This window comes from Epinephelus fuscoguttatus, linkage group LG4, assembly GCF_011397635.1.
Source record: "Epinephelus fuscoguttatus linkage group LG4, E.fuscoguttatus.final_Chr_v1".
NCBI lineage: Eukaryota > Metazoa > Chordata > Actinopteri > Perciformes > Serranidae > Epinephelus > Epinephelus fuscoguttatus.
The window spans coordinates 4,083,071-4,109,675 of record NC_064755.1 but is presented as its reverse complement, the minus strand read 5'-3'; the positions used below and the strand labels follow the sequence as shown (position 1 = coordinate 4,109,675).

At 39.7% G+C, this 26,605-nt stretch overlaps 1 protein-coding gene across 2 annotated transcripts in view; it reads left to right on the top strand.

Annotated features, from left to right (window-relative positions):
- Positions 1-5,995: 5,995 nt before the first annotated feature.
- The window catches only part of ric8a (RIC8 guanine nucleotide exchange factor A), a 36,627-nt gene continuing 16,017 nt past the window's right edge, over positions 5,996-26,605 (top strand). Inside the window, exons 1-7 of one of the 2 annotated variants that reach the window (XM_049574454.1) lie at positions 5,996-6,273; positions 13,642-13,689; positions 17,463-17,480; positions 22,531-22,744; positions 25,330-25,484; positions 25,607-25,687; positions 26,441-26,540. In XM_049574454.1, the coding sequence (XP_049430411.1) occupies positions 6,178-6,273; positions 13,642-13,689; positions 17,463-17,480; positions 22,531-22,744; positions 25,330-25,484; positions 25,607-25,687; positions 26,441-26,540 (712 nt within the window). In that variant the 5' untranslated portion in view covers positions 5,996-6,177. The remainder of the gene's footprint in view (positions 6,274-13,641; positions 13,690-17,462; positions 17,481-22,530; positions 22,745-25,329; positions 25,485-25,606; positions 25,688-26,440; positions 26,541-26,605) is intronic. The other variant, XM_049574455.1, reaches the window with a different exon arrangement.

Sequence of the window (26,605 nt, the reverse complement as noted above, 5' to 3'; positions counted from 1 at the left end):
ATATTTGACCTCGTCATTTACAGGCAGGTGAACTTTCTAATGTAAACAAAAGAAAAAACCCTCAAGTTTATGCCAGGAAGGTTGCTTAATTTACAAAGAATACATTGTTCCTCTTCACATTTATTATAATGAACATGTTATTGCTCCCATTCAATGAAACTATTTTAGAATTTAACTTTGGCTTAGTAGCTTTTACACTCTGTATAAATTGTATAGTGCAGAGTAAGGAATGGCAGACATAAGAACATTCAGTAAGAAACATTTTCATTTATTAAATACAAAATGATGTACATGCAGACCTGACTTTACTTCTGAACTGGGTATAATATAAATAAACAACATGCATCTCAATGGACAGGTCAGGTCTACAGAGACACAAAAACGCAGTTGATGACATTCATCTGCAGCTGATGACAGTTATAGCAGACATTTTGACTTGTCATTGTGGGAAAAGCACATTAACATAATATTACATAACATTAATGACAGTTCAGTTCAAGAGTCCCAATAAGTTATTGTAACCAGTGGGCTTCTGCGTTGTGGTGATGAGTTAGTGACAGTTCAGTTCAAGAGTCCCAATAAGTTATTGTAACCAGTGGGCTTCTGCGTTGTGGTGATGAGTTAGTGACAATGCTGTGGATCTCTTGACAATATACTGTACATTACACTGGTACTTACCTACCTACCTCTTGAAGCTCATGGAGAGAATGCCAAGAGTGTGCAAAGCAGTAATCAGAGCAAAGGGTGGCTATTTTGAAGAAACTAGAATATAAAACATGTTTTCAGTTATTTCACCTTTTTTTGTTAAGTACATAACTCCACATGTGTTCATTCATAGTTTTGATGCCTTCAGTGAGAATCTACAATGTAAATAGTCATGAAAATAAAGAAAACGCATTGAATGAGAAGGTGTGTCCAAACTTTTGGCCTGTACTGTATATATATATATATATATATATATATATACATAGAGAGAGAGAGAGAGAGAGAGAGCCTTGCATAAGGGTGCAGAGATATGTGTTACCTGACAGGCATTCAAACCCCACTTTTCCGCATCAAAGTCACAAGCCTTAACCACTGAGCTATCCACCTGTTCTAAGCTCCTGTCAGGCATCATAGTGGCTAAGATGAACAGGCACATGGTCCAATCCACGAGCAAGGCTCAAAAAGGAATTGCTTGTAATACCAGGGGAGCCATACACCAGCGACTGGTCGACAGAGCAGTCACCCAAGACTGCAAGACCAGGCAGACCAACCTGTGCACCCCCTGGACTGACTACTAGAAAGCCTACGACTCGATGCCTCACACATGGATATTGGAATGCTTGGAAATGTACAACATCAACAGGACACTAACAGCCTTCATTAAGAACTCAACTGGGCTGTGGAAAATGACTCAAAGCCAATTGCACAAGTTACCATCAAGCCTGGCATATACCAAGATGATACACTGTCTCCACTACTGTTCTGCATAGGCCCAAACCCCTTTGGCCAACTCATCACAAAGAGTGGCTATGGATACCAGCTCTGAAGTGGAGCAACTATCAGTCACCTCCTCTACATGGATGGCATCAAGCCAGGAGTGAGCGAGACATCGACTCACTGATCCACCTCACCAGGATCTACAGAAACGACATCGGAATGTCATTCAGACTAGATAAGTGTGTGGTTGGATGGTGTCCAAGAGAAGGAAAACTATCAGAACCAAGGGTGTTGAACTACCAGAAGGTAGCATTGCAGATGTTCAGGGCAGTTACAAATACCTTGGGGTCCCACAGGCACATGGGAACCATGAGAAAGCCACAAGGAAGTCAACCACAGCCAAATACCCACACAGAGTAAGGCAGGTCCTGAAAATTCAGTTGAATGGAAAGAACAAGGTCCGAGCCATCAACATGTACGCCCTACCAGTCAGTCATCAGATACCCCGCTGGTATAATAAGCTGGCCAAAGGAGGAGATAGAGGCCACTGATAACAAGACAAGGAAGCTTCGCTCAGTGCATGGAAGGTTCCATCCCAAGTCCAGTACTCTGAGACTGTACACTAAGTGGAACAAGGGGAGCTGAGGACTGGTGAGCGTCAGAGCCACTGTCCAGGACGAAACGACCAATGTCCAGGAATACATGGCCCTAAAAACGAGTTGCTAAGTGTATACCCCAGGCAGCAGAAACCTAAGAATGCAGAAGAGGAGGATGAACCATCATGGAAGGACAGGCCCCTGCACGGCATGTACCACCGACAGACTGAAGAAGTGGCAGACATCAAGAAATTCTACCAGTGGCTAGAAAAGGATGGATTGAAAGACAGCACAGAAGCACTAATCATGGCAGCATAGGAACAGGCTCTTAGTACAAGATCAATAGGAATGGGGGGGTCTACCACACCAGACAGATCCCCAGGTGCAGGCTGTACAAAGATGCTCCTGAGACAGTTCAGCAGATTATAGCAAGGTGTAAGATGCAGGCAGGAAGAGCTTACATGAAACGCCATAACCAAGTGGCTGGCATAGTGCACAGGAACATCTGCACTGAGTGTGGGCTGGAAGTCCCAAGGTCAGAATGGAAGACACCTCCTAAGGTGGTTGAGAATAACCGAGCTAAGATCCTGTGGGACTTCCAGATCCAGACTGACAAACTAGTGATGGATAATCAACCGGACATTGTGTTGATGGACAAACAACAGAAGAAGGCAATGGTGACAGCAATCCTGAGCAACAGCAACATCAGGAAGAAGGAACACAAAAAGCTTGAAAAAAAGGGCTGAGAGAGGAGCTAGAAAAGATGTGGGGAGCAGAGGCAACAGTGGTGCCTGTGGTAATCAGAGCACTCGGGGCTGTGACCCCCGAACTGGGAGAGTGGCTCCAACAGATTCCAGGCACAACATCTGAGGTCTCTGTCCGGAAGAGTGCAAAAGTGGTTCGTGAGGAGGGCGACAGCTTCCTCGTAGGTCTCCGCGTAGCCGAGGGCTCTGAATATCCTGACCCTCCGTACCGAGACAATGACGGAGCATCGCCACCTTCCCCTTGTCCGGGATGTCGTCCAAAGCCATGGCCTCGAGGTAGACACTGAAATCCTCCAGCCATCCAGACAAAAGCGGTGCCGGTGGAGGCTATCCTCATCATCCTCGCCAAATGTTATATTCTTGTGTGGTGTAAGAATAACGAGTCTCACTCGGTTTCAGTCTTGCATGAAAACACAGCTGCCGTTTGCTTCGCTGTGCCATTTGTACTGCCAAAGCAATCACACACACGTAAAGCTCAACAACACTGACGTGAAACAGCGTACTGTCATAAAACAGAATAGTGTCTCACTCATACATAACAAATAGTAAATGGACAATAAAATGGCACCCACCTCTGTCACAGGAGAATTGTATGAAGAGGTACTAGCTCTCATTGATATATTTGTGTGATTATACAAATGAGTGGTTAATGTAAGCAATGTGTGACCAGGTTATACCATGGCAGTTTGGCAGTGAGTCAGCATGCACAATACCAGGACTCTGAAACTGAGGCAGCTTAATGAAATTCAGTCACTGTTAACATTATTAATTACGCCAATGCTGTTCTGTCTGTTACTTTGTCTGTTCTGAAAAGTAAAAAAAAAAAAAAAAAAAAAAAATCAATAAAGTAATTATTGGAAAGAAAGTAATTATTGGATTTGGGAAATGAGAAGGAAAATCCTGTGAGGACCAAGATAGATTTTTTTTTTCACAAAATGCACAAACTTTAAATTTAATGGCCTAATGGAATATAATGACATGAAGTAAATAAGATGCAAGACATAATTGTTTTTACTAACTTCAGGGAAAGACAGAGACAGTGGGATTTTTTTCTTTGGTGGCAGAAGAGCCGATGAGGTCGCATTAAGAAGCGATGACATGCAGACAGAAGAGAGGAACATGAATACGGTAACTAAGAAATATAAATAAATAATATATAATCAATAAATATAATGGGGAGAATAAGTGGTGTCACAGGTCCTTTACAAACACATTACAACATAGTAAATTTGAGAGGCCCCCAGATGAAGTGTGTCCAGTTAACCCATAAGTTTGTTTTTTATAATTCAAATGTTTATTTATCTACTGAGTCAGATCTGAACAAACTGACAGTATTGTTACTGGATCTCAACATATCACCACAGGCACCTGGTAGCTACACATTACTACACAGAACTCAAATAGTAATTTCCCTATGTGATTCACAACTTTTTTCCCCACAATGGGTTAACCAGTTTACATCCCCAGATTGCATGTAGAAATGTTTCTGTGTCTTTCTGACATTTCCAGTATGAATTATTAGCACATAGACCCATTCGGTGGAGCTTAGTAGGAGTATTAATTAATTTATATTGAGTAAATTTCCCCTTTGCCTCCTTTATATGTTTCCCAGTATCTGACAGTATTTTCAACCATTCCTCATTGCTTAATCCACACCCTAGGTCCCTCTGCCAAATGATCCTCAGATTTTTATCCTTAGATCTGTAACCCAATGAAGACTTTGTAGAACATAGCTGCCCTGTATGCTATACCAGGTAATTCCAAAAACATTTAACACAGGGTTTTTATCCTGAATGAACTGGCCCTTAGTGATACAGCTTCTGATATGTAAGTACTTTCAAAAATGACCTTTATAGTCCATATCATATTTTTGCAGTTTTGAAAAAGACATAAATACAGGTACAGGTCACTTATCTTATGAATCCCTTTTTTAAGCCACTGATTCCAGTAAACACATTTGGCTGGGTTATGTCACAAAGATGCATAAGACACACTGAAAATCCTGTATACTTCTATCCAGATTGCTTTAGAATTAGCCAGCACTGGGTTTGCAGAGTCTTCAGGTCTCACAGTCTTTAAACCATGTGAAAGGTAATCCAAAGGTTTGAAGGGACTGCTAGCTCCTGTCCAGTTTTGATTCAGCTCAGTTCTGAATCCGTTGCCTTCCAGTGCATATTCAATTCAGACATTTCTATTGCTAGGTTGTACAGTCTTGCACTGGGGAGGCCTAAACCTCCTACATCCCTTGGTGACCACGTTGTCCTTAGCCTTTAGTGCGCATGCGCCCGCGCGTGCAGCCTGTTGCAGTCGCTCCTGCTTGTTTACCACCAAGATGTACCACTGAGCGCCACAGGAAATCATTCCTGCCTGTGGCCATCAAACTGTACAACTCCTCCCTCTGAGTGGCCCTGAGACTTTTTCACACACTGCAATAATTTAATTTAACTTGTGCAATAACCCCATTCACTCTGACTGTATATATTCTGTTTGTGTAAATAATCTTGTTCAGTTTACAATATATATGTATATATATATATATATATTTATTTCCGTTTATGTTTGTTAATAATTCCTGTTTATTTAACTATATATTTGTTAATACTATTGTTTAAATTTCTTATATTTTCACGTATCTTTCCTCTCTTGCAAGGAGCACCTGTAACATAAATAATTTCCCTATATTTCTCAATAAAGTATTTCTAATTCTGATTCTGATTCTTATGTTGATCCTTGGTCTCCTCCTGTCCCATAGAAAGTCTTTGATTTATCAAACTATTTAAACAATTGTGGCGATACACATGGGTTTTTTTTCCCCTGTTTTTTTAAACAACCACTATTGTGAAAACGTAGCCTATTACAATTACATTTTACACTCTTTAATAGACATGAAAAAAAGTATAAGTAGGGCCTACATAACTTGGCATCTTGCCTTCATAACTTATACATGGGTTATCTGAAGAGGTTTACTTAAAAACTCCCATCCTCCTTTATATAGTAATAATAATAATAATAATAATAATAATTTATTATTATTATTATTATTATTATTATTATTATTATTATTATTATTATCATAGTTATTATTAATATTATTGTTGTTGTTAAAAGTCGTAAATTGGAGAGCCTCAACCAATATGTAAATAGCTCTCGCTATTTAATCAGAAAAGGCGTTTCTCCTGCCTTTCCCTGGGACACCTGAACGCATCACTCGGTTTACACAAATCCTGTCCGTTAATCGCTTCTCCCGGCTGGAAGGGATTCAGACATCATGCAGTCATCGGTGGGTGGTGACAAGCTATAGTGTGTGTAGCCTATACACTGAGAGTGACAAACACACAAGCACAGCCCTGTTCTGACCGTGAATTGGGGAGGAAGCTGCTGCTGCTGCTAGCTCGATGGCGATGAAGATGGATTTAAATGTCATCATAGAACAAATGGAGACGGGAGAACAAGATACCGCTCTGACGGCTCTACAGAGCTACAACAAGGAGGTAACGTTTTGCATCAGCTGCATAATAACGGGACGGAGCCTCTGTTTGGAAACATTATGTTCATCACAATTTTACCTGTTTGGCATAAATAGCCTTAGGTCAGCTGCCAACATCTTTTCATTTGAAATGATGTAATAATGCGACTGATTTTACATTGAGGCAACTGAGACAACTAAACCTAGTCCCCTGTTTATATTCTACAGTATGATCAACAGTAATACGTGTTAGAACTGATCTCAACAGGAAACCATCTCAAAGAAATTTCAGCTCAGTAAAAGTGACTTTTTGGTGATACTCAAAACAGGAGGACACACTTGATAGGAAGAAAGCATTTTTTATGCCCCATTAGTATGGATGTCAGTACCACTGAGTCTGCCCTACTTGAAGCCTTACACCCCCCACATAATCTCACACTGATACTCAAACTAGAATGGAAATAATCTGGTCAAAATAGTTTCCAAGAAATTCCTCTCTATTAGCGGTAGTGTTTTGTTCATTCTCATACACATGAAGAGGACAAAACATACAGATCCTATAAAAATCACCTGATTTCACCAAAAAATCTCTATGTGAGGCAGACCCAAAGTAAATTGAAAGCTTTTCTTCTTCCATCTTTATGTACATGCATGGTCTCATTTGAAAGGGAGCATTAGTTTTTTCCCCAACAGTCAGAATCACTTAAAGTGCTTCTGTCATTGTGTTATGTAAGTTTCAACACACTGAAATACTAGTTTTTTATGTTCGCCTAAATATCTTCTTGATAAAAAAACCTGCAGATGACTCGAACTGGGAGATATTAGAGCAACAGCACTGGAAGCTCCTATTAACCCAAGTGAGTTGTAAATCAAAAGGTTAGGGGTTTGCCTCCATTTTGACAGCGAAGAGTCACCGTATTTACATGCAAACAAAATAAATTATCGATAGTATGTCAAGAAACACGAACGTTTGTGGATATCTGTAGATGTGATAATGTGTTTGGATAAAATATTTTGCTGGATTTAGATCATCTGGACTATTTGGAATGTGTGAGAACTGTGTCAGTAGCATTTCTGTCTGGATAATATCGATCTGTGGATTATGATTATGCTTCATACCTGTGAGTAATAACTGTTTGTGGTGTGTCTGGCAGAAGTGTTTACTGAACCTGCTGTGGTGGTTGTGTCTGTATCTGAAAATGGTCCACATCAATCGCACTACAAGGAGTGCAGCTTTCTCACATTAGGTCATATGAGTAAACCACTTCAACACAGCAAATACAGCAGCTGTTTACATATCATCCTCATCAAATAAAACCTTACAAAGACCCTGGGCTGTAGGATTTCTAATTAAGTATCTTAAAGTACAGGTGTGTCTAATAAAAATATTACTCAGCGTATATTAGGTTATATATTTTGTAAATTTTAATCAAGAGCTATATATTTAGGAGTAACACAGGCCAACATAGTGTAAATGCATTCCAGCTCAGCATGTATTGTTTAGAGGGTGCATTGTTTAATTTCACTTCACATACTAAGGACATTAAAGGAACGTTATGGTTCATCACTGTTTAAGTCCTATTTTTGTAGTTTTAGTCATCATTTCTACCAATGATAACGCTGTAATTACCAAGGCAATTGCTGAGATTAAGAAAGACCCTGATACAGCAACAATGAGGCGAGACAAACAAGGGCTTAGATAATCAGACAAGTTGTAAACAGACCAACTGTCACACAGTCATATACTGAAATTAACCTGAAAAAGGATAATATGGAACTTTTGACATGAGAAATAATGTGTTATTCCTTTTGCAAACAAAAAGTCTAATTCAAATTTAGCTCAATTCAGTTAGAATTAGGATTATTTGCGACAGCCTTACTTGTTCTGGTGTTATTATGGTAGCTAATGTAAGCTAACATTTTAATGCGTTCTTATAGAACGGTTCGCATGTTATTCTATGAAAAATGCATGTACAGCAGTTCGTATGATATCCTAGAAATTTGTGCCCCATGAATGACGTTATGTCCCTAATGTACAGTTGCGTCATTAATGTTAAATTACAGAGATTAGGTTTAGGCAATAAATAGCTGGAGAGGTTAGCTTTAGGAAAAGAGACATGGTGAGTAAGTACCTTAAAATGACTCAGGCACTCAAAGTTCACATGGATCCAAACACGCGACTCCAGGAAAAGTCCCGGGCGCAAGTTAGTTTTGGGGTTTTTTGACAATGCCCTTAATGTACAGTTACGTAATTAAGTTATGGAGGCTAGGTTAAGCCAATGAAAGTTACTGTGGTTAGGTTAAGGAAAAGAAACATGGTGAGGACAAACCTTAAAATGAGTTCACACAGATCTGAACATGCAACTCCAGGGGAAAGTGCCGAGTAGAAGTCGTTTTTTTTTTGTGACCCACTCTAACTTGCCTCCTTACAAGCGCACAGGACTGCTTCCTTGTTTACTGCCGTCAGCACACTGGTCAGGTGATCACAACCTTTCAAAATACATGGGATATGTATGTTTTTGGGTGCATTGCTTTTCGTAGGAAAACATATGAAAAATCTGTGAAAACAGCCTGTGCATATTGCCTAGTACAGTACTGAGTCAGTTCAACTTCACTTTACAAAGTTAGGCTCCTATGTCTATTTTGCAAGTGTTGGTCATGCTTTTTGTGGTTGGCTTTGGATGGATGGATGGATGGATGGATGGATGGATGGATGGAAATCAATTTAGTTGCCACTCTTGCTAACTTCTGCTAGCTAGCTGGGTCATGGTTCTCACATTGACACTTGTTACATGTATTGTGTCTTTTCAAAATACATTTCCGTACAATTTCTGCTCTTTACATCCATTTTTATCCATTTTTTTTTACATTGTTTTCAAAATGAACTTACGAGGTAAAACACTTTGTTTTTAAATTAATTTTTTTAGGTTTAGGCAACAAAAACACATGGTTAGGTTTAGATAAAAACATCATGATGGGGATTAAACTCTGGCTCTTACTAACTTTCTTGCTCTTTACACTATGGCAGTTGGCAGCTGTGTCAGATATAGCTGCAGCTCTGTGAATATCATAATGTCGCAATGAGTGTCTGGGTGTGTTGGTGTCTGACGCAGACATCCACTGACAATGTAGCTGTTTTTTGATGAGTTTGGTTGCGGCTGGTGGCATCAGAAATAGCCGCTGCCCGGTACATATGTTACTGCCACAAAAGGTGCCTCTGAACGTCTGTATCAGAGGCTAAAATCATTGACAAAGCAGGGATATTTGACGAGTTGGGAGTGAGAAAGATCTGGATGAGGGGTGCAATGAATAACTGACGTCAACAAAAATCAATGACCAAGTTAGTTGCCAGTGAATTTGATAATCGATTCGTAGGTGATGGAACTGGCTATGATGTGAGTCACTGCTGACGACCATAGTGACATAGCTTATTACGATAGCAACACCATCACAACCAAAAATCCCCAAAGTGGGCGCATTTTGTTGTTAACTCTGCAAAAAAAAAAGTCCTGTTATGGGAGCACATCTTAGCATCTGAAGAGGAGGCACATTGGCTCTGTGGGCGATGAAGACTCATCTCGTGAGATAGTTAGCTGATTAGCTAGCCAGCTTAATCTTAAAAGCTAGCTACCTTTGTAGGAATGAAACACTGGCTGCGACCCCCATCAGGGTCTTTTGTTTCATTGAAGCATGGTTGAATCCTGGAATACTGCAGTGTTATTCCGACCTGATGCAGCAGAGGACTCTGATGAGAAAACAGCAGGAAGCGTGCTCTTTATAAGGACTGGTGTGACAGTAGGAATATTGAAATGCTGTCCCATTCCTGCTTGCTCTGTGCCACAAGGGGCATAAACACTCTGGATCATTGCTATATGCCATTAAGAGGCAACTGCGGAGCGGAGTCACTGCCCGTGTTCAGGTGGTGTGACCATACAGCTGTTTTGTTGAGGTCAAGATATGTAAACGAACTACAAAGCATGCCCTCAGTGATGTGAGAGGACAGGAACTTGTATCTCATATGATTTCACGCAACCAATCGTCTGACTGAGTAATTGATTGATGGATTGAGTGATTGATTGATTGTTGCTATAGCGACCTGTGTGGTCCACGGTGCATGTCCTGATTTCAGCTGAACATTCTGATGTATCAGGAGGAAAGTTCATTAGAAGACATATTTTTGAATGAAGTATTCATCTTTATTATCTTTGTTGTTAGTTAGCCCATGCATAAAACAACCTCAAGCTAAATTTAAAAGCTGATAGCTTAATTAGAACACTGCAGCCAGTCTGGAAACATGGACAATTACAAAGCAGCAATGTAGTAAGAAGAGGCAACAAAGGACAAAATTGCAATGCACAAGTATGAGGAGATGATGGGATCACATTTCACTGGAATTGTACCTTGTGTGATTTCATGTGACAAATAAATGATTGATTGAGCAATTGATTGAATTACCAAAAGTGTGTTTGGCTCGCCCAGACGCACTGGGCCAGGCTTACTTGACTATGATCTGTGCCGCAGCTCTCACAAAAATAGAGCCTTCAATCTTCATTTGTCTAAATGCCACCTGAGCTTCACAACATGCTGTTTGCCAAGCCCAGGTGACCACTGCTGCATGCTCCTCTGCCTCTTTAGCTGTGTGAGAGTTGATCTTGAAGGCAATTGGATTAGATTTTCTGATACACAAATACAGTCAACTCTGGTCCAGTCTTATCCCACTCTACTAAACCGCTTAAGAGATGAGGAGCTTAGTGTTGTAGGAGACTCTGTGGTGTAAGGTCTCCCTTATATACCTTCCTCAGTTTGCTCAGTTGTCCTTTGTTGGTAGCCTGTTCTGGTTTATTCAGCCTGCTATATTACATGTTCCTTACAAGAAAGTAATGGCATGAAAGCATCTGAGTCATTTCTTAACTATTAAGTATGTCCTAACATCAGAAGGCACACATAAAATAAACAGTGACTGAATATCGGCCCAAAAAAATTGTAATCAGTGCAAGTCTAGCTCACAGTCATACCCCTTTTTCCACCAAAATTAGTGTATGTACACAGGCTATTTAAACACAGGAAAACTGCTAACAGGGTGATAGGCAACTTTCCTATTGGCAGTAGACCAGAGCCTTTTTTTTCTTTTTCTTTTTACTAATGTGTCACATTCTACATCACAGACAGGGTGGAAAATAGCTTAGTAAACAGCAGAAAGTAGCATGGAGGCCAGCATCTAACCAGCAAAAGGGGCTAAAATTAGTGCATCCACCAAGGTGTCATAATTCCATCACTGCTAATCAAAGTCCACTGGAGCTGGAGCTGATCAATACCCATGACTACTGCAGAGTCATTTGACCCAGGAGTGAATGCCATTTCTAACCTTTCCCATGAAATAAAAAAGCCAGAAGTTAACAGGTGTTAGTGGGTTTTTTTGTACAGTGGGAAAGAAGCTTCAGGGCGAGCTTCACCCTCTCATCCAAATGCGGTCACTTCTGGCTCCAACAAACCAAGCTAGCCATTGTCAAAATACCAAACTTGAGTCTTCAAAACAGGAGTCAACAAACCAGTACTGGCTTAACCTTCCTGTTTTAACTAATATTTTTGTTTACATATGGCATTTTGTTGGAGAGCGACCTCTTTTAGCTCATTGTTTTTCAGCCCTTAAACTCTGCTGTCAACAGCCTCAACTGCAGCTGTTTAACTGGAAAGCGCTCAGATAAAGTCACTTTACACTACCTGCATAGCAGCAAACAGCAGACGGATACCTGCTAACATCTGGCTTTTGTATGTAATTGGAAAGGTTACAATCAACATTCATTCCTGGATCAAATGACTGCAGTAGTCACAGGTATTTATCTCTATCGGCAGTGATGGAAATATAACACCCGCATGAATGTGCAAATTCTGAATAAGTAGAAAATAATTTTTTAATAATAAACTGAATAAGTCAGAAATACGTAAAAAGAGGTAAGCATTGTAAGATTTTTTGCTGGCCTCCATGCTACTTTCTACTGTTAACTAACTTTTTCGGCATACAGCTGCAGAGCCGTTTACATAGCAAAAAAAACCCGTGTACATGTTTTATTTTGGTGGAAAAGGGGTTTTAGAGGCTAGCTGGTGAACCTCTTTTCCACCAAAATTAGTGCATGTATGCTTTTTTTTTAATAAACATGAGTAACCCCACTTAAAATAGGCTATAGACTCCTTACCCATTGCCAGTAGACCAGAGCTGTATACAGGGCTCTGCAACAGATGAGCATGACTTTCAATTTTTTGTACTGGTGTGTCACATTCTCGGACGGGCTGGAAGGTTAGTAGACAGTAGAAAGCAGCATGGAGGCCAGTGCTGTGAAAACTTTACAGTGGCTACTTCTTTTTATATATTCCTTACTTGATTTATTTATCTCTCTCTTTCAAACTTGGTGTAAAATAATTTGGAACGGTGTTTGAGCACTGCTTTGCCGGACACAGACAGTGTGTGGCATGTAATTACGTCTCACTGGTGAAGGCGCTAAAATTAGAATGTCCACCCTGGTGTTGCTTTTCCATTATTTCCAGTTGGAGCCAGAGCCAATAAATACCTGTGTCTACTGCAGAATCATTTGACCCAGGTATGCATGTAGATTGTAACCTTTCGCATTACGTATATAAGCCAGACATTAGCGAGTGTTAGTGGGTTGATGGAGACTAAAACAGAGCTAATAGAGAGTGAATGTTGAAGTGAACTTACAATTATCAGGTGGACTCAAACACAACTCCAAGTGAATGCTATTACTGCTCTGTGTTAATGCTGGATATGTGACTGTTTGCTTACATGTTCACCATAAAACCTCATGAGGTGATAATATGTGAATGTCATGTTTTCATCTTGTTCTGCGCCCCCAAGGGATCAAAACAATCACACAAACAAACAAGAAAGGAATGCAATGAAAAATTTCAGCTTCAGTTTTAAGTTTTCAGTATTTTCATATAATATTCCAGTGGAAATCTATTGAAGGAAATAGTTTCTGTGTCAACGTGTCTTTACTGGCTGTGTCAGAGTTTTGTCGCAGTTTTGTTGGGTAGCTTTAGGCAAGAGAGGTGAGATTGGTCATGTAAAGGTAAGTATGTAAGGGTAAGCCAATCAGAGGCAGAGTAGGTCAGGTCATGCCTGTGAAACATGGTGGACATGGTTAAAAGAAACTGATGTTGAACTTTTGTTTGAAGATGTGATGAAATTCAGTCTCCGGTGTCAAAATCAGACATTTCTTTTAGCCACCCATCAACCTGACCTCCCCTGTTAAAGGCGCTACTATAATGAATGCCTGTCCTAAATGTCTTCTGCCTCTTGTCATTATTGTTTTTCTGCTCTGACTCTCCTTCTTTGCCTCACATCTTTATTTGGTCCTTCTGCTTTTCCTTCCTTCAGATGAACCACTGCTTTACATTCAGCAAGGAAGATGAGCAGGACAGAGAGGTATTCCAAACATACCATCCAAACACTGAATCCTTCTCATTTGCTGTTAGTGAAAACCTCCTGCATGTGTAGTTGAGATGAGATTCTCTTAAAGGTAGGGCTGGGCAATATATCACATATATCCAATACACTTAAAACTTGAAACACCACTCAGTGTAGAACACTGCTGTCAAGCTGCACTTCAGAAAAGGTGGTCAAAGTAGCCCACATGTTGTCTTGCAGTATACTAGGCATTATGGTAAGAGCATTAAGAACTGACTACAAAATACAGCAACCTTCCATTGACATAAGCAATTTCACATTCATGCGAAGTCAGTCTGTTCATAATTGATAAAAATACATACGTAATTGAATATATAATACATAATGAAATGAATTAATATTAAAAAAATAATTCAAATGAATGAAAATTTAGGAAATAATAACCACCGCCTGCAGAAAAATATTTAATTTCAAGTGTGTGAATACTTAGTCAAACTGAATAATACAGAATACATTTCTGAAGACCAATTTGACTTCCGAATGACCATACACCAGCTCAGAGTGTTACTCAGACAAAATCAGGACATTATGATGTGGAATTTCAAAGCTGAAGTTCTTTAAAATATCATATCCACCTTATTCCTGAGGGCACTACTGTAGAAAAAAAAAGTCCCATAGACTTGTCTGTGGTTAGTCTGTTGGCTAACTGCCAACGCTGGTTCTTTTCAAAAGCTATTTGCCTTCAGTATAGCAGATACTTATTTATTTTCGAATAAATCTTTAGCTAATGTTAACTTAGAAATTTCTAAAATGTCTTTGCGGAGCTCTGGTACCTGTTACACTCTCAATCAATCAATCAATCAATCAATTTTATTTATAAAGCCCAATATCACAAATCACAATTTGCCTCACAGGGCTTTACAGCATACAACATCCCTCTGTCCTTATGACCCTCACAGTGGATAAGGAAAAACTCCCCAAAAAAACCCCTTTAACGGGGGAAAAAAAACGGTAGAAACCTCAGGAAGAGCAACTGAGGAGGGATCCCTCTTCCAGGACGGACAGACGTGCAATAGATGTCGTACAGAACAGATCAACATGATAAATTAACAGTAATCCATATGACACAGGGAGAGAGAGAGAGAGAGAGCGAGAGAGAGAGATGCAGGTAATGACAGTATCTTACAACAACATTAATGGAAGTAATAATATTATAGTTATAGTTCTGGTTACTGCGGTACAATATGTTGAAAGTATGTATTAATACCTGGCAGTATACATGTGTGACAATAATCATATGTGTATAATAACAGAAGAAGTATGACTAATGACTAATGATGGCAGCAGCAGCAGGAGGCATCTGGCAGGACCACGGCAGCAGCACAACCACACACGTCACGCTGTCCAGGCACCGCTGTGATATGAGTTAATCTGAGAGACAGTGGAGCACAAAGGCTCCGGAGAAGAAGCCGAGTGTCTTCTGTGTCTTTTACGCCTAACAACCAGCTAAATTTTTGTCTTCAGCAACTGTGTGTTTAACATCTAACCAGAACAAAAAAAGGGATTGTTCCTGTGGCCAAAGGTACCATTATTATGAGAAATAAGACAACAAGAGTTTCACGAGGCATAGTAAAAAAGTATTAAGTCAGAATTTGCAGAAGAGAATGACACCTAGACTGACAGATCCGTCATTCAACGTCAGTGGCTTACATGATATCCCTGTCTTTGCCCATCTGACTTTATTCTCAACCTAGTACTACATTAGAAAATTGCTCATTATAAAATAAACATAGCAACATACCTTGAAATATGTATTTAGTCATTAGGGCAGAGAATGTGTTACTGATTTACCGTATGAAAAAATTGAATGCCAAAAATGATTTCTTCTATTACCACGTTATATTACTATTACTGAAGTCTGCTGCTAAATTCAGCATCATGTTTCACTCAGAGCAGTTTTTAATAAATCAGAAGTTAAAAAAAAAACACGTAAACCTCGCATCATTAACGCAGACGAACTGACGATTAGCTGGGATACAGTTAATACTGAATTATGTTAAATGTTTGCTAAATGTGTTAGTATCTCTTAATAAGTCATCATTAGAAAGAGCAGATGTTGACCTTAGGCTAGCTCGGGCCATGTTAAAGTTAACAATGTTTTAACGCAGCAAGGCAAGCTAATTGCTAGCGTGCTTGGTTGAAAATGGAAAAAAAAACCAATGCTTTGAGATGGCTGTCAGAGATGGCAGAGGTATGATCACATAATGCCGTTTGAGCTATAACAGGTGGTGTGTTCCACGTTTTATCCCCCAGTTGCTCTTGGAAAGAAGAATAAATAAAATAAACTGTTACCATTGGAAATCGCCGGTTTCGGTTCAACGCCAGAAGTCATGCACATAATTCGCACAAGGGATCATGGGGGCTAGGAATAAGGTAGATACCATGGTCAGGCTGAATGCTTGACTCTGAGTGGCTGCAGAGTGTCCAATAAAAACCATGGATCATGATCATGATCATGGACACCTGCTAAGTAGTTTCAGTGAAACTGTCTGTTCACCGTTACACCATTACCGACTCCATAATAATATCAGTAATCTGTTTACAATTAATTTACAACACTAGGAGTACCGTTAGTCCTTCAGTGCTTCATCCTCAGATCACCACAGTAGGGAGACTGCAACACACCCTGCAGGTACTACATTGCCCCTCTGAACTTAAGAATCATTTCACATCTCGTCCGCTATTTAACTCCCTACTTCAGGCTAGAGAGCTAGCTCGTCTTATTGTTAAACATACTGTCAATTTTTATTTACTGTTTATAAACTGTATGCAGTGTTACTGACTTTGAATCTTGCTAGCACAACGTTAGCTTTCTGGCTAATAGCTGGACCAAAGGGTGCTATTAGCTGGGTGGACTAGATTATCTTCCTTTTTTGAGGTTGTATCTAAGGTTCATCCTATTCACTGGAGCAGCAAATAACATTTCAATTGCAGGAGAACCTCACTGGGCAGTAATGATTGTTCCAGGTATTAGGTAAACCTTTAGGTGTTACCAAGGAAACCGAGTTATGGCTTGTGAAAAACTTAAGATTTTGACTGCAAAAAGCATAAAAATATAAATTAATATACGTATGTTTTATTTCTTTGGTAAGTGACCATAGTATAAGCGGGATAATGCCCTGTAAGGTGTCCATTATGACTTTAACAGCCTTCATGGAGGCAACCGTCTGCTGGGCGTCGAATGGTTCATGTCTCCACGTCAGCTGTTTAAAAGTGATAATGGGCACCTCGTTGGGCAATATCCCTTACATATATGACCTGTGCTTCCCCTTAAATTCAGATACTGTATGTTCTTGCAATGATCAAAGTGGTATGATCAATGCATCAAAGTGGTAAATTGAACAGTTAATTTAAAGAAAATTTGAAAATACTGAGATATGCATTGTATATCGCAGTGTAGAAAACATCAAGATATTATTTATAAGCCATATTGCCCAGCCCTGCTTGAAGGTTATTTTCCTCATTTTGGTTGGTTAGGATGTTTTTGCCACAGAAATGAAAGATTTCAAATGAGGCTTGAAATACACCTTTGTAATGAATATTTTCAAGGACACATGCCAAATTTTGAAGCTCATAGATGTTTGAGAAAAATGTCTAATGGGCAGGTTTCCACTGCAGTACATCTATCACCAGTAAAAGAATACATGTAAATTCACTCTTGTCTTTTCTAACAATCTCTCACCTCCTCTGTATGATCTGTCTCTCTCTATGTGCGCCTGCCCATGCTTTAGGAAGGGAACTTACGAAAGGTATGGATAAGCAGTGACCGCTGTGTTATAGTTGTTCCTTAGAACAGAGCCCACAGTTTATCATCAACTTACGACAGAGTTCAAAATTTTGTCTGATTCCCCACAGCCTATAATGAATCTGATGAAGACATCAGTGAGGACACAACTAAAGCAAAGTCTAATCTTCTGTACAAACTGCAGCAAAGATGAACTTCTCATGTGACATTTGTAAATGTTTTCCAACTCCTTGCTGATGGTCTACAGACAGGATACTCAACTACACTCAACTCAATTAAAAATTAATAATTGATATATAAATTATCAGCCCGCACCTCGGTCCGAGGGATCCTTCCCTGGCACTTTTTAAAAAATAAACAAGCTCTATTTTGATCCTTTTTTTAATGCACTCTGGCACCTGATTTACATTAAAAGAACAAGAAGCAATTCCCAGTGTGAATCAATTTATTTTCAGTGTGACACTGTGTGGGCTAGAATTGGCCTGCAGGCCACATGTTGAGTATCACTGGTAGTGAAATATCATTAACTGACCAGCGGACATGAATGTAAATCAAGGACGGGTTGAATGTTCAAATCTAATTTCATCTATTAGGGTGAGACCTGACAACCATTTGTCTGTTGTAAACCAATCCCTCCAGGATGTTGCAATGTTGTGATTGCAACAATTTATGTAAATTCAGTCAATCTGCGTGAATTCTGTGTGACCTTGCAATTCTGTCCAATCACAAATTTGACTATTTAAGATGAGTAAAATCTCATTTAATTGTATAGCTGCGTGCAGTGTATTCATTCACTCGGAGTGTGTCTCAAATTTCATAAATATGTAAGTCTGTGACATAGCGAAAGCTACGTTTGAGTGCACCATTAGTACACTGCATTTTTCTGTATTATACAGTGTGAATGCACATAGTGCATTTATGCACTCAAAATATTAAGTGTTTAGTACAGAATTACACAATCTGAGACACACTGTCAGTTTCTTTTTGCCTCTCTCTCTGTTTATCATTAAACGGCTGATGTGGGACTGGAGCTCTGCAACTGAGTCAGACACACAGTGAAAAGGCTAACTGTTAGCATCACATGGCTAACGTTACCCAACAGTTATTAACAGGTTTAATGACAGAGTCAAGGCCGTTGAGGGGTCATTGTGGGATTAGCGGCTCGGTGTTGGATGTTAGTTATTGCTGCGGAGCTTCGGGCCAAGTGGCAAAATATGACAAGTAGGGATGAGATCAAGCCATGCTGTGTTAGCTTGTGCTAACGGGGCAGAGAGGCAGTGGCAATGGGAAACTCTTAATGATCATAATAATAGGCTCAGAATCGCTGACAGCATCACAACTCAGTTTCAAAATAACCAAAACAAAACACGTCTATAAAGACTGCAACAACGGATTTTTTTCAATCAGCTGTGGTGAAATTAGGCACTTAGAGCTGAAAAATCATGGAGGGACTGATAGACATAAAAACTGTGAATCACTTTTAGTAGTTTCATTCAGTCCTTTTCAAAGATCCATAGTCACTGAGGCTAAATTTATGGTTCTCTGTATGCTTATGAGAAGTAAAACATTAAGGAAGACATGGCCTGATGTTTGAATCCAGATAGATCATTATAGATTAAATGATTCTTTTGATACCCACAATGAAACAGTAGTTTGAATATAGCAAAAGAAATGACAGCCCTAGGAACTCGAGGTTGTCCAGGCTCACAGAGGAGCCAACACACACCTCCCACATCTCAGGAACACAGACCTGAGCATCAGGCACATTGACAAGTGGAACCACCTCCTTTCTGGAGAAAAGGGGTAAATTTTTAACTCAAAATCCATATAGTAATAAAAGAAGCAGCCTCTTGAATGTCTCCAAACAGCCTACAAAACTGTGTATCACAACTCAATGACAATGGCAACTTAAGCCACCAGTGAGAAGTTCCAAAAGTTCTTACTGATGCAGTTAATTGTACTGATAAAGGTTCAGTCAGTTCGTTTTAAGGATTAGGTGGTATAGAAAAGATATGAATACAGCATATTTTTAATACAATACAAGTGAGTAAGTAAGTAACTTCAGTCTAATCTTTTCTCAACAAATGTGTTTTACAATGGTCTTCTAATTCTATGTATGACCACAGCTCAGTGAAGCTGTATAGATGGAGGGGATGGAGGAGTCAGGCCACAGAGACAGAAAAACACAGGAAAAGAGAATCGGGCTGGGAACAAACTCATTCAGCTCCCCAGAGAGTTGTTGTGAGAGGAGAGACAAACAGGGAAAGAAAGCTAAAGACAGAGAGAGAAAAATGAATTGAAGGTGTGATCGTAGTCATGTCGCTATATCTCCATCTCACCCCTACAGTACTAGAGAAAGTTTTGTAGACTGCACAGAGGCAAAAAAGAAAGGTATGTTAATTCAGGGTCAAGTGCAGGTGCAGCTTATGTGCAGTTGCGTGTCTTCATGATCCAACAGACATGTGCACACATTGGGCGTACACCTGTGCACAGATTGTAGGAAGATATTATGCAAGACAGCTTAGCAGACGTATTTATCAGGGCCTGTTTTAGCTGCCTGCATATGGTCACTACATTAGCCAGAAGACATAAGTGAGTTTGAAAAGGTTTGAATTGTCCCTTCGCTGTCAGGGTCACTGCTGCATTTACAAGAACAGGAACATTCACACTGTTATTGGTGAAACATCTCTGCTATGTAAAACTCTTATTGTATGTAATACTGAGACAGGCAGCTGCTTAAATCCAGCTTTCTTTATATTGTTGTGAAGAAACTGCCAGGCAAATGCACCAACACTGAGTGCACTGCTCCTGCTGTAGAGGAGGATGCTTATGCAGAGATAAATTACACATTATGTTTGATGTCACATGGTCTCACAAGGTATGTTAATGCCGATGCATTAGTCATCAAAGAATAACTGCTATAAATAATAATTGACTTTCATTACTTTCTTTTCTGGGTAATCACTAACCATAATGTACCATTTTAGAGTGGTTAATAGGAGTTGTCAGTTTATGTCATGATACAAATGTATGAAACTGCTGTTACCTTTTCCGTAGATTCTGCAGCACAGTAGTAATATTGTGCTGTTGAATTCAGTGTTGAACGTAGCCTTTAAAATCTGTTGAGCAGTTGAAGCTGTAACCTGGTTAAAGCTGGGGTAGGTGGTTTTGTTTTGGTGTCACTGGGCAAAAATCCCATTATAAGTTTTAAACAGAGTGCATAGCATAAGTGGACTCAGAGGACACTAGATTTCTGCACCTCCTCTGTTTTTAGGCTTCAGAAAATCTAGCCCATGACATTCCCATTGGCTGTTGTACACATCTAGACATGTGCACGTCCCTTCAGATTGTGAAAGCCTGATTCAATGATGGAGAATCCTACAGAGTAAGAGGCTATTCCAGAATTGGGAAAAACTGCCTACACTGCAAAGCAACCTAAAATAGGAGGATGGACTCATCTAAAACAGGGTCTGACAACAATTGAAACAAAAAAAACGTGTCAAAACTGGTGAAGTATTTCAGAGGTTGGACAGAGAATTTTGCTAATAGTTTAGCTTTCTGCTAGCCAAAGCCAAAGGCTCATGACTGTGGCTTCAAGTTCATGTTTATGTAACTAATATCAGCTAGAGCCTTGAATTACAGCAGTTTGTTCGCTTAACTCCCTACCGCCACAGACCACCTCGCTGCTAGGAGAGTGGGCAACAGCTCCAGAGAGAGACCCCCAGTCAGCGGCCACAGCAACCAGAATCCAGCCAGTACAAACACCAGCTGGAGGGGACCAGACAGCCTGACTCCCCGCCAGATCAGCAAACAACCTGTTGCTGGTGATATACCTGTTGCTCTCAGTGGCTACCAGCCTGCTGTGACACCAGCTCTGGGGGCTTTAGGGTGACCCAATTTAAGCCATTAGAACCACTAAGCAGAGATCTAGACTCTGGAGCTGCCGCCTGCTCTCCTCCAGGCCAGTCCACAGCGGCAGGGAGCAAAGTGGAGGGACTGTGGGGTAGCTTGCCACAAATTCTTGTCTCATTTGTGGTCTGATTAACAGAGAGAGAGCATGGCAAGCAGGGGCTAAGTGAATGAGCTGCAGGCAACTCTACAATGAAATAAGATTAAAGAAATTTATGTAGGCTGTGGGAAACATGGATGGCATGGTGGTGCCGTGGTTAGCATTGTTGCCTCACAGCAAGAGGTGACAACAGCTGGTTTGAATCAGGGGAGGGGGGTTCGAACCCTGGCGTGGGAAGTGCGAGGGGCTTGTGACAGAGAGGGGAGAGCTGCAGAGGAGGGTGTTCTGTGTTTTCATATTTTACCTTTTTTTTAATTTTTTTTTTTTGCCTTTTCCAAATATCTGCTTACCACAGCTTTAATTTGTCATTTATTATCTTGTCATTGAATGCTACATGTAGTGAGTGAAATATATATTGATTTGAATCTTATAAGCAAATGAATACCTAAATGTGAAAAATAATCCCAACAGAATACTTAAACGCATGAAATATTTTACTTTTAAAACTATGTATGTGGTCTAAATTCCACTATTTCAAATTTCAGTCAGTTTCAAATTTTGGAATTTGAAAAACTTACAAAATATATTTTAGGTTTTACAAGTCCAGAAAATCCAAGTTACCAATATTCAGAATCTATATTCAATGAGCTCAATGAGCTCGATCTGAAAATTCAAGTTAAGTCCACTCCCTGTTGTTCTGGTTAAACACACTCCAGATGTAAAAATTATATCTAAACAGTTGGTACCTCAGCATGTTGAGAATATATGCACTGTATATACTATAATGTTTTTGAAATGTCACAACCTATAGGTCCTAGTAGAAACCTAGTGGAAAGCCAAAAGAGAAGTATGAACCTGAACATGAGCAAAATATGAGACCTTTAAAATTGACAATTGAAATTTTTTAAGTGGGCAATGAAGACCACATAAATTCAGATATATGGTTAAAGTAAATTTCCAAATTAGGTTACTTATATTTACTTATAAGATTCAAACCTTTAATATAAATATTGTTATAACCTGATGTGTTTGTTGTGTGACGCAGCTTCTGGGGGAGTTGGTGCTCAGTTACCTAAACAGGGAGTTGCAGCCTTCCTGTCAGCTGGCCTGTCTAGAAACAGTTAGGATCTTGTCCAGAGACAAACACTGCCTGGATCCCTTCATCAGCCGCTCTGCCATGGCCACACTCGCCCGCTATGCCGGCATTGCCGTGTGCAGTGCTGCCACACCCACCCACAGCCAGCTGGTGGAGGGCCAAGGTAATTTTTGACAGCTTTCCCAGGTGTCTCCAAGGTTTTAGATTCAAAGGCTTCTGTCCTGGTGCTCCTGTTTTGTTGCTTCTCCTATGAAACTCCCCTAAATCCCCTGACACCTAAAGGAATAAAAAACATGTTAATAAATTTAAATAAATAAACAAGCAAGAACTTGAATGGGATGCAGTCAAAATTACTGATATTAATTACATCTGTGTTTTTTCTGATACCATTTTAAAGGCCTATACTAGCACTAAGAGTTATTCAGAGCACAAAAAGAGGGTTTTTTCACACAAAAGGATAACTTGAAACAGCCAGCATTTCTATTATTAATAAAACTACTGTACTTGCCATAGTAATTGCTGAGATCTGGGAACACAAGGATGTCATTAAAAAATAAGTCAGAAACACAACCAGTCAGATGATCAGACAGTTTGGAAACAAACCTCCAGATTAGACACATTTACTTGAAGGTGAACAGTAAAATTATTACTCAAACCAGAATGCAATAAACATCTTCTGTAGTTTAAAGGCCTACTTGCTGCTTTAACTTTGACCGCTGAACTTACTGTAGTTGTGCTCATACAGTTTTCCTGTTCAGTGAGGGATTATTAGCAACATTTCAGGTGCTCTCACTTTTAGTTTGGCCTAAAAAAAAACAGGTTTATAATATGGATTAATTGTTGGCTTGTTTCCAACCTTTGTGTCTGTCTGACTGCTTGTGTTTGTTGATCTGACACATTATTCCCAGATCAGAGCGATTCATTTGCGATGACAGGCGAAAATGAACGAACAGATCTTTTAAACAACTCTGTCTGATATGTATCAAATCAGCCTGTGGAACATCTGCGTGCCCCTGAATCTCTGATTAGTTATTGCAGGGTACTGTTCAGCATGCCTGCAACGAGAACCGATTGAATCTGACTTGAATGAGCTTTCATGAGCTTTAAGTTGTAATGTGGAAACAACATGGAAGCTAAAAAGAAGTTGTGTTTTGTTTTTTTGCTCAGACCATTTAAACAACACGTTGATAACAAAGAGCAAAGGAAACCGATCAGATTATTCTGACACCACATGAATGCAGCACAAGGCTGTGGAGGTAGTTGGGACATCTGCTTCTAGCCCCTGAAAGAACGATCAATTGTTGGTTAGAGACATTTCTGAAACATCCTATTGAGCTTACATAGAACTACCTCAGTACAAGTGGGATGCTGAATCAGTGCATCAAAATTAATATTTTATCTTCATTAAACTTTTACATAATGACTTGTAATGCCCTGAAGAGAAGTTTTGTGGGGCGGGCAGCACTAGCTGTCAAATGTGCATGTACGTCAGTGGAGTGTTACAGAGGAACTGACACCATGTTTTGCAAAAAAAAACCTCGAAAGGTTTGATATGTGTACCATCTATCAGCTTGGAGCAACTGATACTATGAAAAGAACTGGTCAGCCATTACTATTATATTGTTAAAGACTCTCTCATATTACTGATAAATCATGGGGAAAAAAAACAACAACAAAAGAGACCTAAATTGCATTAAACCAGAATTATCCATTAATCTGGTATTTCTTTTATGCCTCTGTGCTGGTGCATTATGTTTCTGGGTTGTCCGTCTATCCGGCCATCTGTCCGACCATCCGTCCATCTGTCTGACCGACCATCTGTCCATCCTTCTGTCCGTTTGTCCGTCTGTCCTATCCTTGTGAGCATTATATCTCAAGAATACTGATAGGGAATTTCTTCATATTTGGCACAAATATTCACTTCAACTCAACAATGAACTGATGAGATTTTGATGGTCAAGGTCACTGTGACCTTGCATCTGTCTCATTCTCGTTAACACGATTTCTTCAGGGAATTTATTCAAATTTGACACAAACATCCACTTGGACTAAAAAATAAACTGATTAGAATTTTATGGTGGAAGGTCAAAGGTTAAGGTCAGTGTGAAAAATATACCAATACCAAATATGTTTTTAGCCAAGACTCAAGAATTCATATGCTAATAATGACAAAACTTCACACAAATGTCTAATAGGTTAAAATAATGAAGTGATGACATTTTACATCTAAAAGCTCAAAGTCAGCCTCACTGTGACATCATAATGTTCTGCATAAAATGTTTTTTTGGCCATTATACAATGTCATATGTAAGAAACAGAGGGCGAACTATTTGGTCACACTCATCTTGAGTGCCCACCTTAAACTGTGGGGATTGTATAGATCCTCTGTGCTGTCGCGGGTAAAATGTGTGAAGCTTCCATGTTTTCACAGACATGGATGTAAACTGTAAGAGAAACTTGACAGGTGCGTGGAGGGATACAGCCACAGGGCAATAATTCAAGTTCACCCATGACAAGTTTTGCTGAGTGTGCTGTTCACAATTCTTTGGGGTTCATGTAGAAAATGTTTCACAACAAGAGATTTAGGGAGCCATTTACGTGCATGACAGTGCAGCTCACTTTTATTTTGGAGTTACAACAAAAACAAACAAAAAATCTATAAAGACAAACAAACAAAAATCTATAAAGAGATGAATTACAGATAGAAGCAGCTTGATTTATCTTTTGTCCCATTCTTTCTCTTCCTAGTGGAGGGTGAAGAAGGAGAGGGGGAAGAGGCAGCAGAAGTATCCAGCGAGGAGGTGGAGAAAGCCTCCCCTCCCTCAGAAAACTCTGACCAGGAAGTGATTATTGAGGCTCTCAAGTCCATCTGTAACATCCTGCTACACAACGAGCCAGGACAGGTCAGCTGTGTGTCTCATCATACCTACGTTTACATGAATCCCTCAGATTATCAAATGTTATTTGGTTGGTGCTAATTTATAAAATGGATGGATGGATGGATGGATGGATGGATGGATGGCAGGTGGTAGCAGCAGAACTACAGCTGATAAAGGGTGTCTCAGAGAGGCTGAAGCAGTGTCATGATCCCACCTGGAACCACGAGGTATGGACTTCAGTACAGATAAATGTTTTAATGTGGCTGTCAAATGATAAGAGTTAACCCGCCAAAGGTTAGGGGAAGATACAAAGTCTCTGTCTGTGTCCGTCACATGAGATCTGTTTTTCATCATTCTTGTACCGTACCAGTTGAACCAGCAGAGTGGGCATTTAATGAGTAAGTCAAAACGTCCTGTCTTGTGCTTGAATTGAGTCTTAACTTCTAAATTTTTAACCACCATGTCTGACTTGACTTAACATAATCATAGAAACAACACATGTATCTTTGCTACTGGAAATTAGTTAAATATAAAATATAAATCTAGAATATATGATTTTTTTTTAAAGATTCAATAGGCCTTTTTGGTACAAATACCAAAAAATGAATTTTTTAATACTTCACTGAGGAAGGACATAATCATGTTTTTTTTTTTTTTTTTAATTTTTTGTATATTTGTTATGTGTTTTTTTTACAAACCTGTTTGTACAATTATGTTTAATGCTGTCCCAAAGCAGTTGAGCAGGACTAAAAGATACAGTCGGCATATAACTTACTGTTAGACAGGAAATACCTAATCAAAGAATAACTATCACCTCTGACTGACCAAGCGCTCAGTGCCTGCTTTTGGTACTTTACAGTTTTTGATACTCCGTGCAACACATTCATAGCAAATAAGTATGAGTAGACATTGGCTGCACTCTGAGACAGAAAAAGCAGATAGAGAGTGAATACATCTCCATACGTCTGCTTTCTGTCCAGGTGCGATTCTTTGACTTGCGCCTCACCTTCCTGCTGACAGCCCTGAGAGTGGATGTCCGGGCACAGCTAGCTCAGGAGCTTCATGGCATCAGGCTGCTAGGTAACTGATTTCCTGTCGAACCAGTCAAACTACTGACTGGGGAAACTTTCTAGATTCCTAGTCCC